This window comes from Clinocottus analis, unplaced genomic scaffold, assembly GCF_023055335.1.
Source record: "Clinocottus analis isolate CAN_PGR_092001 unplaced genomic scaffold, fCliAna1.0.p SCAF_21, whole genome shotgun sequence".
Classification (NCBI taxonomy): domain Eukaryota; kingdom Metazoa; phylum Chordata; class Actinopteri; order Perciformes; family Cottidae; genus Clinocottus; species Clinocottus analis.
The window spans coordinates 3250234-3268694 of record NW_027175943.1 but is presented as its reverse complement, the minus strand read 5'-3'; the positions used below and the strand labels follow the sequence as shown (position 1 = coordinate 3268694).

Below are 18461 nucleotides of genomic sequence, written 5' to 3'. Positions count from 1 at the left end.
ATACAGTTATATCTTTTATATTTTGTGCTTTATTTTGTATTTATTTATTACCTTAAGTTTGTTGTAATTCTGTGTTAGGGGACAGAGCAAAATAAGCTCTTCATTGTGCAGAATAACTATTTATCTTGTCTATTATCTGTGCATATGACAGTAAAAACATCTTGAATCATCAAGAAATGATGAGATTGGTTACATTGCCGATGTTTAAATAAATAAAAACGCAAAAAGACTCATCCTCAAACTCAGAGGAATAATATTATCATTGAATTTTATAAATCAAATTGTTGACAATGCATGAATGTGTATTTTCTGAACATTTCACATGAATGTGAAGTTTTCTCTTTATTAGTAGATTTCTTTAGTGGGATGACGTCGTTCTTTCTGCTCGTTGGACATTCAACAGACGCGTGTGTTCCTCTTTTTTTTCACCCGTTACATCATGTAAATGAGAATCTTTGGATCCTTTCTTCTCTGTGATGACGTCGCTGACTTCTGCATTTCAATATTCAAAGGCGGGCCGGTGGATATCTGAGTCTTCATCGGTGCCGGAGGAGAGACACAGCGTCTGAGAGGAAGACCAACACCCCGTGAGTTACGATGCTGTTGTGTCATTTTAATTGTGTTGGTTGTGCAGAGGGGAACAGTGCAGCTTTATCTTGAGTTTATATTTCACATAATCTCACATACGTTCAGATGACAAAACAAATCAGCTTCACTTCTAAGAAGGCTTATCTTCATAGTTGATTGTATTTAAATCTCAATTTTACACAAAGTTCACGGGGTTTTCTTTACAAAGTGTGGACAGAATAATGCAAACAAATACATTAAAACTTTATTACTTTGAAGGCGGTTCGCTCTGCAGACATTACTCAGAGCTAAAATACCACTAGTTACTTTTTTTTTGTCTGTTTTGGGGTAAAAAAAAAACGGCCATATATTGTTGTACTTGTGAGTAATGTATGTTTTTAATTTTTTTTGACAATCCTTTTTAACGTGTGTGTAGTGAGTGTATGTTGTGTGATGTCTTGAGCTATTTGGATCCTGAATTCCCTTTAGGGGATCAATAAAGTATTTATCTATCTGTGTACGTATTCCAATACAAAGCTTATCTCACATCAGAACGACACTAAATATAATCTACAGTCGGGTTGATACCAGACTTAACTTTATGATTCATAACGACAGCAGAACTGTATTTGCAACGTTGCAGTTTAATACGTCATTTTCTGGCATTTACAAATGGTGGACACAATAACAAGAACACCTGACCATAAAATGCAATCAAGCAGAATAAATGCTCAGAGAAGTCCTTTTATTCGACTGATCCATGTTCACAGCGTTTCAGTTCTCCGTCTTATTCCTTGCAAAAAAAAAATTGTTTGTTTCACTGCGGTCTAAAATATCCGTTTCATCCAACAGAGCAAACATGCAGTGGAGTCTGTTTGTGCTCATTCTGTTTGGTAAGTGGATCATCTGCTCCCGTTTTCATTGATTTTTGTTAAAATCACTCACACTGTTAAATGTGCACACATAAACCCCCTAGGACTCTTCATCAGGGGGTCTTCCTCTCTGTCCATGTGCTCGTACTCCCATGAATTGATACCAGAGCCACTGATCGAACTTCACCTCATCAAAAGTTTGCAGAGATACTGTTAACACGTACAGTTTGAAAAAAAAAAGCGATGCTTTGTATAATTCAAAAGAGCAAATACGTCCTTTTTTTCGGAGTTTTTTTCTTTCCTTTGTTCTATCATCGAGTCATAAACCAATAAAACATATACAGCTATATGAGCCTCCTAATCTGTCTTCAAGGTGTTTTCTCTATATTATACATTTTGAAATAATTCAAATAGTCTGGTTGAGGTGATATTCTGTATTTAGTTTGCAAACCATTTGGAGTTTTTGAAGAAAAAAAAAAGACTGGGCCCAAAGAAGCTCAACAGGGCGTGATGTCACATTATTCTCTCTCCGCAAATACTGAACACATTCCCTCTCTGTGTCATCAGGTCAGTGCTCCCTCTGCGGGAGTTGCCTCTACGAGTACCACTTTGTTCAGGAGGACAAGACCTGGGATGAGGCCCGGGAGCATTGCAGAGAGAATCACACTGACCTGGCCACGCTGTTGGACCCCACAGATACGAATAGACTCCGTGAATTAGCAGGGGATGCAGGTGACGCCTGGATTGGGCTGCGTAAACAAAACTATGTCACAAAGAGGTGGCACTGGTCTCTGCCAGGGATGGAGTTCAATGACAGTGAGGCACAATGGGGTAATGATGAGCCGAATAATTTATGGAGAAATGAGAACTGTGTGACGGTGAGGAATAACAAATGGGTGGATTTTCCTTGTTCACGGAAGAAACAATTTATCTGCTACGATGGTGAGAATATGTGGCTATAATGTTATGTGTATATATAATAATAACCTGTCTGTGGGTGGACGTATACATTGTCATATTAAATTAGAAACTTGGCACGACATCTTTCCATTTTTACTGTGATAAATATATATGTGTATGTAGAAACGTTCCATGTCATTTAAAGGCTGTACGGTTGAGTATTATTATCATATCTCTCATGGATTCAAAGGCCTACTTTTTTATTTTATTTTACTAAATGTCATCCACCTCATGATCCTCTTGTGAATATCTGAAAACTTGCAGTGGAATCGTGTTAATCTCTCTCACATGTTTAAAATAAGGTTTCTTTTTCTCTGTTCAACCCACAGAAAGAAACAACAACAAACATTTTCATTTCATTAATGAAAGAAAATCCTGGCCAGAGGCTCAGAGCTACTGTAGAGAGCGTCACACTGACCTGATCAGTGGCCTCACACAGTTAAACGATTATGCTTCCAAGACAAAGATTGGGAGTATTAATGATGTGTGGATCGGCCTGTTCACGGACACCTGGGCGTGGTCGGATGAGAGTGATTTCAGACACTGGGATCCGAAGCTATTTGAAGATGAAGACGAGAAGACATGCGCTACTGTGTCAGAAGGAGAATGGAGCTTTGATGAATGCACTTCAACAAAACCCTTCTTCTGCTATAACGGTGAGTACTTATTCTTAGTCTGTCTTTGTTGTTGTCAACCCTGTTTATGTCAGAGACTTTGCTCTGGCGCTGCTCGCTAGAGATTCAAAGGTCACTTGAAGCTCCAGTGTTTAGCGTTTCGGTGCCATCTAGTGGTGAGGTTAAAGAGTGTGTTCATACATACTACTATTAAATTGCATAAATTCCCTTTAAATTCTCTTTATAAGTTAGTGGAGGCATTTAAAGATCATCATCAGCACCAAACATTCACGCAGTGATTCAAAGTGACCACACTGGAGCGCAGCGCTCTCAACAATCAAGAGAACACCAACAACACTGCTAGTCTGATCCTGTGTTTGTCTCCATCTGTATCCTGACAGATGCAGTGATCCTGATCAATGAAAGCATGACCTGGGAGAAGGCCTTGACCCACTGCAGAGAGAACCACCGGGAACTGGTCTCCATCACTAACGCCAAGCAGCAGAGATGGGTCCAAGAGAGAGCCAAGAGGGCCAACAGCACCCACGTCTGGGTGGGACTGCGCTACTCCTGCACCCTGGACTTATGGTTCTGGGTCACCGACGAGGCCGTCAGGTTCAAGAACTGGAAACCCACGGGAGCGACGGATGAATGTGACATGTCTGGAGCCATGGAGAAGGGAGGAGGACATGAGTGGGTCAAGAAGAATGCCAACGAGGAGTTTAATTTCATCTGCTTTAAGCGCTAAAACACGATCTGCAGGCACTGGTGACGGCCATTTTATATATTTACTCAGGTTGTTTGCAGTGGTGTGACTTTTATGTATCTCATCCTCTGGGTTTATGGAATGGCATTCTGGGAAATGTAGGAATTACAATGCAAAGGGGAGATATGAAATGACAGAGTGCAGAATGTAACATGAGACATTTAAGTCAATTAACGTTAATTAAAGATAACTAAGGATGTGACCCGGTAACAGTTTTTTTGTCTCCTCATTCTGATTCAGTAACACAAGAATGATTTTTTCTGAAGTTGTATTGTCTTTCTTTTAAAATGTGGATTGTTTATTTATCTTTTGAGGTTTTATTATTATGGTTGAAATGGGAATAAATACTTAAATGTAGATGCTGGTTTTATTTTGCTTCCATATACAGAAAATAAAACATTTGATCTTCTTCTGTGTCACATCTGGTGATGGTTGTATGCTTTTATCTTGTAAAGTGTGTATCTTTGACCATCACATTCATTTGTTACGTAAACAGATAGTTGCTTTTCTCTGAGGCTGAATAAACTGTTAAATCACTGAGTGGTCGTCTCCTTTTTCTGTCTTTTTCAAACCCAAACTATTATTTCCTGTAAACTATTATTAAACCTAACCAAACTATCAAACGGCCACATCATGAAACTGATTTATTTTTGGATTTGTACGGCACAGACTAATGATTTCATCCATCCACATCAGAAAACACGCTTATGTTTCGTCCTAGAAGGCAGATAAATTCTAATTCCCACTCTTCAAGATGCTGATTCTCATATATACTGATTGGTTGATCTTCTTTATCCCCGGAATGACCCAGAGGACACTGGATGTTCATATTAGCAAATTTATATATGTCATTCACTAGTTTGATGATAAAACCCACCTATATCATTTTAATAATATATATATATATACTTAATTTTTTTATTTTATTATTTTATTTTGTGTGTTTAGTTATGGGAATAATAAAGTACATATCTATCTATCTATTCTCTTACAGTCACCAAGGACGTGTGTTCCTCTTTGTTTATCTGTTACATTTCATGATCATGTGATCATCTTTGGATCTTTTCTTCTCTGTGATGACGTCTCTGACTTCTGCATTTCAATATTTGAATATTTGTCGGTGGCTTAAAGAGAGCAGCTGCCCGGTGGATATCTGAGTGTTCAGTGCAGGAGGAGAGACACCCGGGTCAGCGTCTGAGAGGAAGACCAACACCACGTGAGTTACGATGCTGTTGTGTCGTTTAGACACGAGAAAAGTGAGATTAGCTAAGTGAGATTAGCTAAGAGGTGCATATAGCAGTGTGTGTGTGTGTGTGTGTGTTACTGTTTGTTCTGGTTGATGATAGAACACAGGGGGAAACAGTTTTTTAAAAATAAAAAAAAGACTTCCAAGATGAATTTCCTCTTTTAATTGATGCATATGAAAGCTTGTTTTCTAATATAAAATAGCACAATATGTTAAAGGTATCTCTGCAAAATTTGACTTTGATTAAGTCAAATATTTTAAGTAGTTTCTCTAGTGCAGAAGTTTAGGCGAATATCCAAAAGGAAGCATCTATGAATAGTGTGTGATATTGACAATTTCTCATATAACACGCTACTTATTTCACTTCATAGCACTAATGCTGTTCAATCCATCCACATACAGCGGTATTATACACTAAATCAACCAACCTGTGTTGTTTGTGACCTCAAATGAGACTGACGGCCCTTTTATCTGCTCAAAATGAGTAAATTATCACATGTTTATGACCCGTAGCATTTCATCCTCTGAGACTCAAAATGCTTCATGTTCATAGCGTCTCAGGTGTTTCTCTTATTCCTTGTGTTACCTGTTGTCATAGTTCTGACAACAAAAGCAAACAGCAGATCATCACAAGCTTACACAGAAACCATTTCAGTTTGTTGTGTCATCTGTATTTTATTCAAATGACATGGGATGATAAAACATTTAAAAAAAAACATGTATGCATGTATATTGTCAGTTCTGGTTTGACTAGAGTTTGCATATTTCCTACCATCGCTCTTCTTTATTAGACACACCTTTGTACACAGGAGGAAGTGGTGCAGGTGTTTTTTTTTTACTTGTATTTGTGTTTATAACTGAACAAGCTGATATAAAAATGTGTTTGTTTCACTTCACTCTAAAATATCCGTTTCATCCAACAGAGCAAACATGCAGTGGAGTCTGTTCGTGCTCATTCTGATGGGTAAGGGGATCACCTGCTTCTGTTTTCATTATTTTTGCTAGAATCGCTCCGGCTCTAAAACAATTGCACGTCTCACACTGTTAAATGCACTCAGAGCCACATTTAACTCGAGGGGCGTGACGTCACATCGTAACAGGATTCTCTCTCCGCAAATACTGAACACATTCCCTCTCTGTGTCATCAGGTCAGTGCTCCCTCTGCGGGAGTTGCCTCTACGAGTACCACTTTGTTCAGGAGGACAAGACCTGGGATGAGGCCCGGGAGCATTGCAGAGAGAATCACACTGACCTGGCCACGCTGTTGGACCCCACAGATATGAATAGACTCTGTGAATTAGCAGGGAATGCAGGTGACGCCTGGATTGGGCTGCGTAAACAAAACTATGTCACAAAGAGGTGGCACTGGTCTCTGCCAGGGATGGAGTTCAATGACAGTGAGGCACAATGGGGTAATGATGAGCCGAATAATTCACAGGGTAATGAGAACTGTGTGACGGTGCAGGAGCAACAGAACTGGGTGGATGAGCCTTGTTCACCGAGAAAACAATTTATCTGCTACAATGGTGAGAATATGTGGTGATGATATTATGTATATATATATATATATATATATATATATATATATATATATATATATATATATATATATATATTATTAACCTGTCTGTGGGTGGACGTATACTTTACATTGTTATATGTTATATTATGTAGAAACTCGGCACAGTATTACATCTTTACATTTTGTTTAAATTAGTGTGATGATTATATTTATGTACATACATACATTATAAATATATATATATATATATATATATGTGTGTGTGTGTGTGTGTGTGTGTGTGTGTGTGTGTGTGTGTGTGTGTGTGTGTGTGTGTGTGTGTGTGTATAGAAACGTTCCATGTCATATGTCATAAAGGCTGTATGTTTGAGTGCAGAGGATCATAAAATCATATCTCTCATGAATTCAAAGGCCTACTTTACATTTTATTTTACTAAATGTGATCCACCGTGAATATCTGAAGACTTGCAGTGGAATCATGTTAATCCATCTCACTTTTTTTTCGCTCTGTTCATTCCACAGCAACGAACAAACATTTTCATTTCATTAATGAAAGAAAATCCTGGCCAGAGGCTCAGAGCTACTGTAGAGAGCATCACACTGACCTGATCAGTGGCCTCACACAGTTAAACGATTATGCTTCCAAGACAAAGATTGGGAGTAATGATGATGTGTGGATCGGCCTGTTCACGGACACCTGGGCGTGGTCGGATGAGAGTGATTTCAGACACTGGGATCCGAAGCTATTTGAAGATGAAGACGAGAAGACATGCGCTACTGTGTCAGAAGGAGAATGGAGCTTTGATGAATGCACTTCAACAAAACCCTTCTTCTGCTATAACGGTGAGTACTTATTCTTAGTCTGTCTTTGTTGTTGTCAACCCTGTTTATGTCAGAGACTTTGCTCTGGCGCTGCTCGCTAGAGATTCAAAGGTCACTTGAAGCTCCAGTGTTTAGCGTTTCGGTGCCATCTAGTGGTGAGGTTAAAGAGTGTGTTCATACATACTACTATTAAATTGCATAAATTCCCTTTAAATTCTCTTTATAAGTTCGTGGAGGCATTTAAAGATCATCATCAGCACCAAACATTCACGCAGTGATTCAAAGTGACCACACTGGAGCGCAGCGCTCTCAACAATCAAGAGAACACCAACAACACTGCTAGTCTGATCCTGTGTTTGTCTCCATCTGTATCCTGACAGATGCAGTGATCCTGATCAATGAAAGCATGACCTGGGAGAAGGCCTTGACCTACTGCAGAGAGAACCACCGGGAACTGGTCTCCATCACTAACGCCAAGCAGCAGAGATGGGTCCAAGAGAGAGCCAAGAGGGCCAACAGCACCCACGTCTGGGTGGGACTGCGCTACTCCTGCACCCTGGACTTATGGTTCTGGGTCACCAACGAGGCCGTCAGGTTCAAGAACTGGAAACCCACGGGAGCGACGGATGAATGTGACATGTCTGGAGCCATGGAGAAGGGAGGAGGACATGAGTGGGTCAAGAAGAATGCCAACGAGGAGTTTAATTTCATCTGCTTTAAGCGCTAAAACACGATCTGCAGGCACTGGTGACGGCCATTTTATATATTTACTCAGGTTGTTTGCAGTGGTGTGACTTTTATGTATCTCATCCTCTGGGTTTATGGAATGGCATTCTGGGAAATGTAGGAATTACAATGCAAAGGGGAGATATGAAATGACAGAGTGCAGAATGTAACATGAGACATTTAAGTCAATTAACGTTAATTAAAGATAACTAAGGATGTGACCAGTTTTTTTGTCTCCTCATTCTGATTCAGTAACACGAGAATGATTTTTTTCTGAAGTTGTTGTATTGCTTTCTCTTCATTCAAAATGTTGAAATATTAAAATAAATGACTTTTCTTGAAAAAAAAACACATCATTTTACAGCATTTAATTATTTTACTGTTATTCATTTACAGTATAAAAATGAATACAGTGATGCATGTTACAGTAAACTGGGATTTGCTGTAAACTGTACATGGTTACTGCGATGGCAAGTACAGTATTTTGATACTACTACTGTAATAACAATGACGGTACTGTGATTATTACTGTAAAAATGACAGTATGCCATGAGTACTGTGATTCATTTTACAGTGAGCATATTGTAAAATATACTACAGCTACTTACTAGCTAATTGCTGCCAGCAAGTTAATGTGAATTTTACAGTAATATTTGTACAGTGTACTATTTAATATGACACTGTTCCTTTAAGAACAACTCTTGGGGATCTTTACTTTCACTTTCCAGCTGTTAAAGAAGCTCTGCCGCATTCCTGTTGGCTTAGACAGAAAGTAAAGCACAGCCAGCTCGTACAGGGAACAAACAATCATCAACAACAACAACAAGAGGGTCTTATTGTAAGTGGATGATATTTCTGCGGAAGACGGCAACTCTAAATACCAGCGCGCGCTCCTGAGCCTGAATTGGACACGAGACCGAAACCCGGTTCCACATGTCCCTAGTTTTTAATTTACATTTTTGATGATCATATAGTCTGTCAAGTGGTCCCACCATGGACGGGCCCTTCCAGTACGCGGTCTACTTCGAGGGCCCGATGCTGGACGAAGAGCAGAGGAGGAAAGTAGAGATGTACTTCAATGTGCGTCGCAAATCTGCAGGTGGAGACTGCGGATCGATAACAGTCGAGCACGATAAAGTTTACAGGATTGCTTTTCATAAACAAGACGGTAAGAAGCGTGCTTTAAAAAACGTTTCATCACGTTCAGTTTGGTTGTGGATGATTTCTTTTTTAAATTTGGTCTGTGTCGTCGAGTGCTGGTGAAAGTGAAAGTATGCAAACATGTTGATGTTGATCTCATTACATTTTTTCTGGGCGGTGGCAGCTGTTTTTAATGAAATAGACACATTTGACTGCTTATATAACCACATAAAACGGTTTGTCTGTCACTTTAACTTAGTTTTTTTCATATAGAATATTCACTGTCTTGATTTTAAAACATACTACAGCTTCATATTCACTTTGAATGCTCTTTAAACAACCGGCTATACCGGATAAATTTTGACTTGTGCATATGTGACTCGTTATTTGTGTTGTGGACATACAAAAAGATGCATCGACAACAAACGAATATGATGTCAAGGCCTGTCCTTCGGTCTCTGCACCACATGCTTGCGTTGATAACTTCACCTCCACTGCATAGGGTGCGGCAGAAACAGACGTTTTAAAGCTTGCCAAAGTGACACGCACTGAGAGCACGTGACACGCCGAAACTCCCTGGCAGAGATACCTGACCATTGTTTCTTATCTCTTTGTAATCCTTGCATCTCTTTGTGGGTAACTTTGCTTGTCATTTCAGATGTTTGGCTTGTCTTTGTGATGGTTTTGGTATTTCTGAGACCATTTTGCATCACTTTAATATTTTTTTTCCAGCTCTTTATAGTTTTTTTGTTTTGTTTTGTATAGGAACATTCACTAATCTAATAAGGCCTAATGAGTGATGAATCCTATTTTTTTCAGCTCAGGAAAGAGTCCTGCAGAAATCTGAACATGTGTTGGAGTTTCCAGGAGGTCCTCTAGTGCTGACTGTGCGACGCACCCCGGGACCTTCAACCGGCTCTCCCATCACATCTTCGACTGAAAGCAAGTCAGTCAGCCCCAAACTGGATTCATCGTCATTCCAGGTTAGAGTGGAGTGACTTCTGAAATAGAGTGAACAAATAATGTCCAACTTGTTATAAAACTATCGTGTTACCATTTTAAAGTTGTACAGTTTGATTGGTATAATTTACAATGTTTTAAACTTGATTTAATGTATGTCTTTTCCAGCAGCAGACACAGCCGTCTAGCCTCACCTCAACCCTGCAGCCAAGTAGTGAAGAATATGAACTACAGCCTGATGTTTTCCTCCTACGTTATCTCAAGGAGTGCCCAAAGGCTGTGAAAGACCTGGAGGAAGCGCTCACCTCTGTGGCCAGCTCTGCCCAGCTGTACCCAGAGGAGGGGAGGGCTTTAGTTAGCCGGTTAGCTCAAGCTGGTGCTGGAGCTGCAGTTAGAAATTGGAAAACCGAGGTAGACAAAATCTTTAATGGCTACATGTGCCACTATGAGTTGGACCCTCACAAAGTCAAAGCTTTACTCCAGGCCGACAGCTCTGGTCAGACCATACATGGGGTGAAGGTGTACAGCGAGGTTGGGATGGCCGTTGTGGTTGGGCAGCCTTTTCAAGTGAACGCCACGTTGATGGCTGTAGAGGACTCGCGCGTTAAACGACAGTCAGGTTACAGCGAGAAGCAAAAAACCACCCGTCGACTGGGCGAGGCCAAGCTCCGCCTCCTCTGGGAAGACATGGAGCGCAGTTTGCAACAAGATTTTCCGGGAGTGAAGGTCACGCAGGGAGCTGCAGGTCAGTTAGATTTGGAAGGTTCTGCAGAGGAGATTCTCAAGGCTCAAGATTGTATCTCTGAGCAGGAGAACGCTGTGTTTGAAAGCACAGTTTCTGACATGAGCCTATATTTTTGGGCCTTCTTGAGAAAGGCATACGGTGGTCCAGGGATGCTAGGGGACTTTTTAGGGGTCAGGGGCAAGGTGGAAATAGAGTTACGAGACACAGAGGTACGTTTCTTCACCCTCTCCGCTGATAAACTGGATGACACAGAAAAAAAACTACACGAAAAATTCCAAGAAGTCAAGATTGATGTCCCTAACTGCTCCTCTGTGCCATCTGACCTTCAGGAAAAGCTGAAGTCCAAGACAAATGAGATGAACCAAGGCCAATACAGGGTTCAGGTTGTGTTTGGCACAGACAGCACCGTGCGCCTACTGGGCCACGCCAAAGAGGTAGAAGAGCTGAGCGAAGTTGTCATCCAGTTTATTTTGGACGAGTCAAGCATAGAAGGTGTTGTCATTCTTCCTTACCCAGAGTTGATACAAGTCTTACCAGAATTTCTGCAGCTGCATGGTTTTGACTATTCTGGGGTTACCTTCCATCCCATAACATCTTCCTCTAGGCCCTCGGTAGCCCTGGAAGGTCCATCTGGGAAAGTGACCGAGGTCAGGAACAAGCTTGGAACATTTCTAACCTCCCTTGTTCAGGATACAGTCACCATTGACCTAGCAGGGGCAGCAAGGTATTTAGAAAGTCCCACTGGAAGAGACAACATTTTAAGTGTTGCTCATTCTCAGAAGTGTCTCGTACAGCTTCAGGAAAACCATCACGCGACAAGAGAAGAAGTCAACGCAACAGAAGCTAGCTACAGACTTCGTGACGGGTTTCAGGTGCTGGTGTGTCAGGGTGACATCACCAAACAGGAAGCTGATGCCCTGGTGAACGCTGCCAACGAAGATCTGGACCACGGTGGTGGGGTCGCAGCTGCGCTGAGTAAAGCAGGTGGCCCTCAGGTGCAGAAGGAGAGCAGAACGCTAGTAAAGCAGAATGGAAAAGTTGCTACGGGTGGGGTGGTAGTGACCACAGGGGGGAACTTAAAATGCAAGAAACTGCTGCATGCTGTTGGGCCGGTAGGAGGAAAAGCAGGTGGCAGAGAGAGGATCTTAATGGAAAAATGTGTCCAGTCTGCTCTGAATTTAGCAGAGATGATGGAGTTCAGGTCGATAGCCATCCCCTGTATCAGCTCGGGTTTGTTTGGTGTTCCTGTCGCTGTGTGCGCTGACGCGATTGTAACTGCTGTTAAGGAGTTTGCTAGTCAGGGACAGCGAAGTCTGAGCAGAGTTATCCTGATTGATAACAGAGGAGAGGTGGTGAGGGCCATGAAGGAAGCGTGTGACCGGCTTCTTCAAGGGAGAAGTAGCGGAAACGCCGCACCAAGAGATCTGGGGTTCCAAAGTGAAGCCACTTGTGGCGCTCCTGAAGATGGCGTCCATGTAGAGATCATTCAGGGAACCATAGAGACCCAGCAGGTGAGAAACTGGGCTTCATTGTTTTAAATGTTTCTATTTGATTCAGGATGTTTCACAAGGCTCATCTGTCGTTGCTGGGTACCTGTATTCTCCTAAAGGTGGATTGCCTGGTAATCCCCATGGTTGGCCACAATCCCATCTCGACCCGTGTTGGAAAGGATTTGGCAAATGTGGTTGGACCTCATCTGACTGCAAAGTTTCATCAGGAAGCAGGAGGAGCAACTTCACCTGGTGACACAGTCCTGGTGACAGGCTTGTCCGGCCATCGATCTAAAAGAGTGTTCTTCCTCCACCTTCTTCCCTGGGATAATAACCCACGAGGAGTTGCCATCCAGGTGAATATGTGTGTTGAATATGTCCACGTAGGTTTTCGTGCAACCAGGTCTGTCTTTACGGTGCTTTGTTGTTTCTGCTCCCTGAAAAACAAAGGTGTTTAGTAACCTTTACAATCATTAAATCTTCCAGGCTCTTAGAGAGGGCATCAGAACAATTCTGGCATCCTGTCGCAGCAGAGGCTACAGCTCAGTTGCCTTCCCGGTGCTTGGGACCGGTGTCGCCTTGCGGTTTTCTCACAGCACGGCATCCAAGGTGTTCCTGGAGGAGATCCGTCAATTTGAACACAACCAGGTCACCAGAGCAGCTTTCCTGGTCCGCATCGTCATCCACCCCAATGACAAAGATTCCAGCAAGGTGAAGATAACGCAGTAGCAGTGCCCTGTAACAAACATGGGAGTGCGATAGTTGTTTTGTTTTTCTATGTGGAACTGGAATCAAACCCTTCACTTCATCACTACAGGCCTTCCAGTCTGCCCAAGAAACTCTGCATCTCAGAGGATTCACTAACGACGCCGACCCAGGCAAAGGTTACTGTGCATGTTTGTACTTTTCAACGTCAGGTGGAGCCAGACTTTTGATACTTTTATTTTCTTCAGTCTTTAAGACAACAATTAGGAAAACTTTTGAAACGAGCAAAAAAAATCTGCCACAGCAAAGTTTGGTCGAACCAAACAGAGTTTAGGTTGAAAGCAAAATCGACCGAAACGTTTTTCTCATTTGAAAAAGTTTCATCAATTTAGCTAAATGTCACTTTATTCTTAAATACTTCTTTGATTGTGTCATTTGGAGCAACCTTTACACAGAACAATTGTAATCATCATAAATATAAAAGCATGAAATTAACCCCAAAACATACTTTTACACTTTTGTGACTTTAGCTTCCTTTTACCGCCATGTCTCCCGAACTGATGACGAGGTCACGGCTACGCTGGGTGGAGTCAAGCTTCAGATGGTCCTTGGTGACATCACTCATGAGAGCACTGATGTCATTATCAACACAACTGACTTCAGTCAGCAATTTGGTGCGATTTGATTTACTAAATGTTTTTGATTGACTTTAAATATATGTGTTGTTTTTCAGAGTTTAACTGTGTGTTCACAAACTCCTCAGGTGTGTCCAAAGCCATTGTGACTGCGGCTGGCCCCAGTGTCCAAGCACAGCTGGCGCAAGGTAACCAATACTTTTAAGAGGGTTTTGGGGTGTGCACCGTCCTCATGGCACCCAACAGTAAAGGATGAAAAAGCAATTTTTTTTACATTTACATTTGCCTATTTTCTGGAGATTTTGCTTGTATCGGTGCTACATTTTAATCAACCAACATCTTATACACACATCCAACGTCTTGCTTTTCTCATGGTCATATATGCTTTTATGTCCTCGTGTCAGTGGTCATGCCAGCAGACCGCATGTGCACCACAGGACCCGGGGCGCTTGGCTGTAAGGAAATCATTCACGCGAGCTTCATGAGTGACCCTCAGATTATTCGGAAGAACTGCAAAAAGATACTGAAGCAGTGTGAGAGCAAAGGCTACATCTCAGTGGCCTTCCCAGCCATCAATACTGGTTTGTACATCATGCATGTATGTGTATTTGTGCATGGAGGGCTACACCAGATTTGTCTTTACCACCCAAAGTTAGTTAAAGGTATTAAAGATCTTACATATACGTAGATCTATAGATGCATTTCTGTCGGCCTTTAGTAGCGTAAAAATACTTTTCTTTAATTATAGAACAGGATCTAAATTGAGAATCAGATAACACTGATAAAAAAAATCATAGCAACAATGTCAATGGGATCATTGGTGGTATCTGATCATTCTCTATATATCTTATTAGGTATGGGGGGTATGGACTCTGACAAAGCTTGTAAATCCATGCTGGATGGCATGACCTCAGCTATTAGTGACTTGAGACCACAGTCCCTCCGACTCATCCGCATTGTCATCCTCCAGCATTCGGTCTTCTACGGTTTCAGGTCAGATATTCAAAAGTCCCCCTTTTTTTTGACCTTGGACTGCAGACTAGGGTCAAACTATCTTGTTGTAAATTTCCTGTCCTGTACTATGTTGTTGCAGAGCAGAGCTGGCGAAACGCTTTGGACTAACAGCTGCTCGCCACCTCACTCTTAAAGGTTTGTTGTCATCTACAAGCCTGGAAAGTGTTGTACTTTGTACCTAATTATCAGTTAATATTAAATAGATTAGTTTAGCACTCTAACACTCTCACTTTTGGGCCGGTAGACCCATTGAGTCATTCATCCATCTTAGGAACAATATTCTCAGTAAAATGTATACTTGACTTGTGATATCACACATCTTATATGTGCTAGAATAATTGGCTGAAATGAGGTGTCTCTGTTTTTAGAAAAAGCTGAACAAATTCTCAAGAAGTTTCAAGACAAGCGTTCAAAGACCTCAACCACTTCAACTCCTCAAGACAAAACCTTCCCCTCCACAAAGCCACCGCCAGCTGTAGTGAGTGTGATCAGTTGTAGTGCAGACACCATCAACACCATCAAGAGAGAGTTGGAGGGGATCCTGAAGAAACAGCTGGTAGAGAGAGAGGTGGATGTCCAGGATTTGTCCAGGCTTGATGGGATGGAGCTGGAGGCCGTGCAGGGTAAAGTCAGAGTCTTAGGTATCAGCCTGGAGTACAAGAAAGATGAGGGTGCGAACGGCAACCGGGCAGGAAACGCATCCAAAGCTGAAGGTAGGAACCGGTCAGGGTCAAGAAGGGAGGTCTGTGTGCTGACGGGCCTAAAGGAGGACGTGTTGGGCGTCATTGAGCTTATAAACAGAGCAATCCATAAGGGGCTCTGCCAAGACCTTCAAGATAAAGAAGAAGCCGGGGTGGCTCTTCAGGTCCAGTGGTCAATTCAGGATGCCAATAAAGCCTGGCTCGAGCTCAGCCTGCACGACAACTACATGCTGGAGGAGGCTCACCAGAAGAAAGAAGTCTTTGTAGATTTGTCGCCAACAGACGGCACAAAGTTGAGCGTGAACCTGAAGACACAAGAAGCCACCAATTGGCTAACGGGCATCACGTGCAAAGTGAAAAGGAGCGAGTCTGAAACTGGTACATCACATTTTGTAATTTTCCTTTAGACCCTCTTTTATCAACCATAACATTAATTTATGTGACATCCACTTTAGCCTTGCAGTTGCCAACACATTGGGAACCTATGCATGGAGAGGTGAATAAAAAGGTCATGCTGGATCCTAACTCACCCGAGTACCAGACTGTAGCCAACGGCTTCCTCAAAACGGCTAAATACAAGATCCAAAAAGTGACTACGATGACACACAAAAAAAACACACGTTTCTCACATTAAAAACACCCAGTACAGAATAAGTAATTGATTGTTTTCTGTTCTCAGATTGAGCGAATGCAACACACGTTCCTGTGGAAGGCCTATACTCTGTGTCGGCAGCGTATATTGGAAAAAAATGGCCTGGCAGACCTCGGGGAGATGTCGCTCTACCATGGCACGTCAGAAGAGTCCTGCAACTTCATTGGACAGGACAGATTTAACAGGAGCTACGCAGGACAACACGGTAAGTGACGTCGTGCGACGAGTGCATGAACTGTTTTTACCTGGAGTGTCTCCTAAAGTTGTCAGGTGGTCTTGTGTATTTCTCTCACAGCTGCCAAGTTTGGAAAGGGAGTTTACTTTGCCGTCAATGCATCGTATTCAGCAAAGTCATTCAGCCCGGCAGATGCGTTGGGCTTCAAGAGGCTGTACGTGGCTCTCGTCCTGACCGGCCGTTACACGGTCGGTAATGAGTTAATGAACGACACGCCGCTTCGAGGCTCCAACAAGACCGACCGCTACGACAGTTTGGTGGACAAGCAGCAACAGCCCAACATGTTTGTGATCTTCCGCGATGACCAGGCGTACCCCGAGTACCTCATCACCTTCAACTGATCGAAGCCCAAGAAAGTCCATGTGCTTTGGGCGTCAAAACCATCCTTAAATAGTACGAACAGTATAGCGATACCTTTTGAGAATGTCAGTTAATGTGGTGGGTTGTGTCCATTTCCCAGCTTCACAGAAACTCCTAAAAAAAACTAAAAACAACCAGATGTGATGACAAATGGAGGTGTCATCACATCTGCACAAGCAAAGAATTGCCGCAGACTCCCGACGAGGCATTTATTGAATTATAGCATCCACCAACTGTATTGAATCTATGTGAGGATAATGTAACTCCTACTAAGCGGTGTATAATAGCTTTACCTTGGGAAAGATCGTTTTTAAGGGTTATTGTAATTTTTGATTAATCCTATATAAGTCTTTAGTTCTCTCCACATTATTCACTAGTTGCAAGTATTATGTAAAATATATATACCATATTTTACCAATGTATGAAAAAGAAGAATTAGTGTAAAATCCCTAATTCTCAACATTAAACCAGCAGGGTTTAAATCATATGCAACGGGGTAATTGATTTATTACAAGTGGTCACACTGTACTGTATTTGGGAATGTACCATGTGTATACTAGACTTGCAGTACTTTGGAGTAAAGACAAATAAAAGTTTACTTCAAATGAGTGAAACGTAAAGAATTTTACTGTACGGTAAAGACTTTTGTGATGGAAGAATCCAAAGTAAATATATTTCACAATACAGGAGCAAAAAGAATGGTTTGTGTTTTTGTAATCACGCCATTTAGTGACAATGTTACAGACTTTTTCTTAATGCAAATAAAAGAAGTATGAAGAAATGATGATTTGTAAATGAAACTGTGATTCATGTGGTACACGGTGATCAACAGGTATCAGAAACATGTGATGCAACATGAAGTCAGAAGAGAAAGTCATATTACACGTTGCAGTCTTTTGATTCTGTAAATAGTTTTCCACACTTCACAAAGGGAAAAGCAAAAATCCATTAAATGTGCAGTAGTTATTTGGATTATCACTGATCTCACGGTTTTCCCAGAGACGAACATTGACATGGTCTCCAACTTTTAGCTGCAAGATGGCGCTGTTGGAGCCGGAGACTGAATGAGTTTTACTATAGGCATACCATGACACAATTCTTTTTTCATTGTGATACAAGCTGCCACCGGATGTCCCATCATCACTTGCCCACCACAGGGAGTTGAAAGTGAAATAATAGACTCCCCGCACTGGTGCTGTAAAATAACCTGCAACAGGAAATACAACCACAGCTCAATATGAGTGACAGTACTTGACAACTAATAAAAATCATTTACCCACTGAATACTGACCTGTGACTGGGCTGTAATGTCCTCCAATGTTGGACACAACGTGATTGTAGACGAGAGCATATTGAACATTCACAGGACCAATGGTGTTGTCTATTGCTATTGATGCAGAAAATGCAATCTGACGCTGCCCTGAGAGAGATTGACGAGAGATTTTGATGGCGTGAGTGTGGGCTTCATAACAATAACTAGCATGCAGATCATGATAGCGTAAATACCTACACTGCCACTGGGGTTTGTGTTTGATTCCTATTTACTCTGTTACCTGTATTCACTAGCTGCGATTCTTTACGATCATTTACTTTTAGCAGAAAGGATGTTTTTTCAAATTTTTTAACTATTTTACAATTGTCACATACACAGTATAAATACACAAACACGGCACTCCCGATTTCCCGTTACATTAATGAATTTCTGCCAAAATAATGTGCTACCACAACT

General features: G+C 41.7%; 2 protein-coding genes across 3 annotated transcripts; both read left to right on the top strand.

The window, feature by feature from the left end:
• The first annotated feature begins 555 nt into the window (after positions 1–555).
• Positions 556–3963, top strand: LOC137791950 (secretory phospholipase A2 receptor-like). Its single transcript, XM_068587169.1, has 5 exons — positions 556–587; positions 1420–1460; positions 2007–2270; positions 2729–3055; positions 3415–3963. Exons 2-5 carry the CDS (start codon positions 1427–1429, stop codon positions 3759–3761), a joined length of 972 nt encoding a protein of 323 aa, XP_068443270.1. The 5' UTR covers positions 556–587; positions 1420–1426; the 3' UTR covers positions 3762–3963.
• Positions 3964–8909: 4946 nt separating this feature from the next.
• Positions 8910–17486, top strand: LOC137792684 (protein mono-ADP-ribosyltransferase PARP14-like). 2 transcript variants are annotated; one of them, XM_068588453.1, is made up of 15 exons: positions 8910–9263; positions 10055–10218; positions 10367–12451; positions 12550–12786; positions 12917–13141; positions 13248–13314; positions 13666–13809; positions 13899–13958; positions 14175–14351; positions 14625–14763; positions 14864–14919; positions 15153–15863; positions 15941–16074; positions 16165–16342; positions 16433–17486. In XM_068588453.1, exons 1-15 carry the CDS (start codon positions 9089–9091, stop codon positions 16711–16713), a joined length of 4833 nt encoding a protein of 1610 aa, XP_068444554.1. In that variant the 5' UTR covers positions 8910–9088; the 3' UTR covers positions 16714–17486. The 2 variants fall into 2 exon arrangements, with proteins under 2 accessions (XP_068444554.1, XP_068444553.1); XM_068588452.1 differs by having other exon boundaries at positions 10364–12451.
• The last annotated feature ends 975 nt before the right edge of the window (positions 17487–18461 follow it).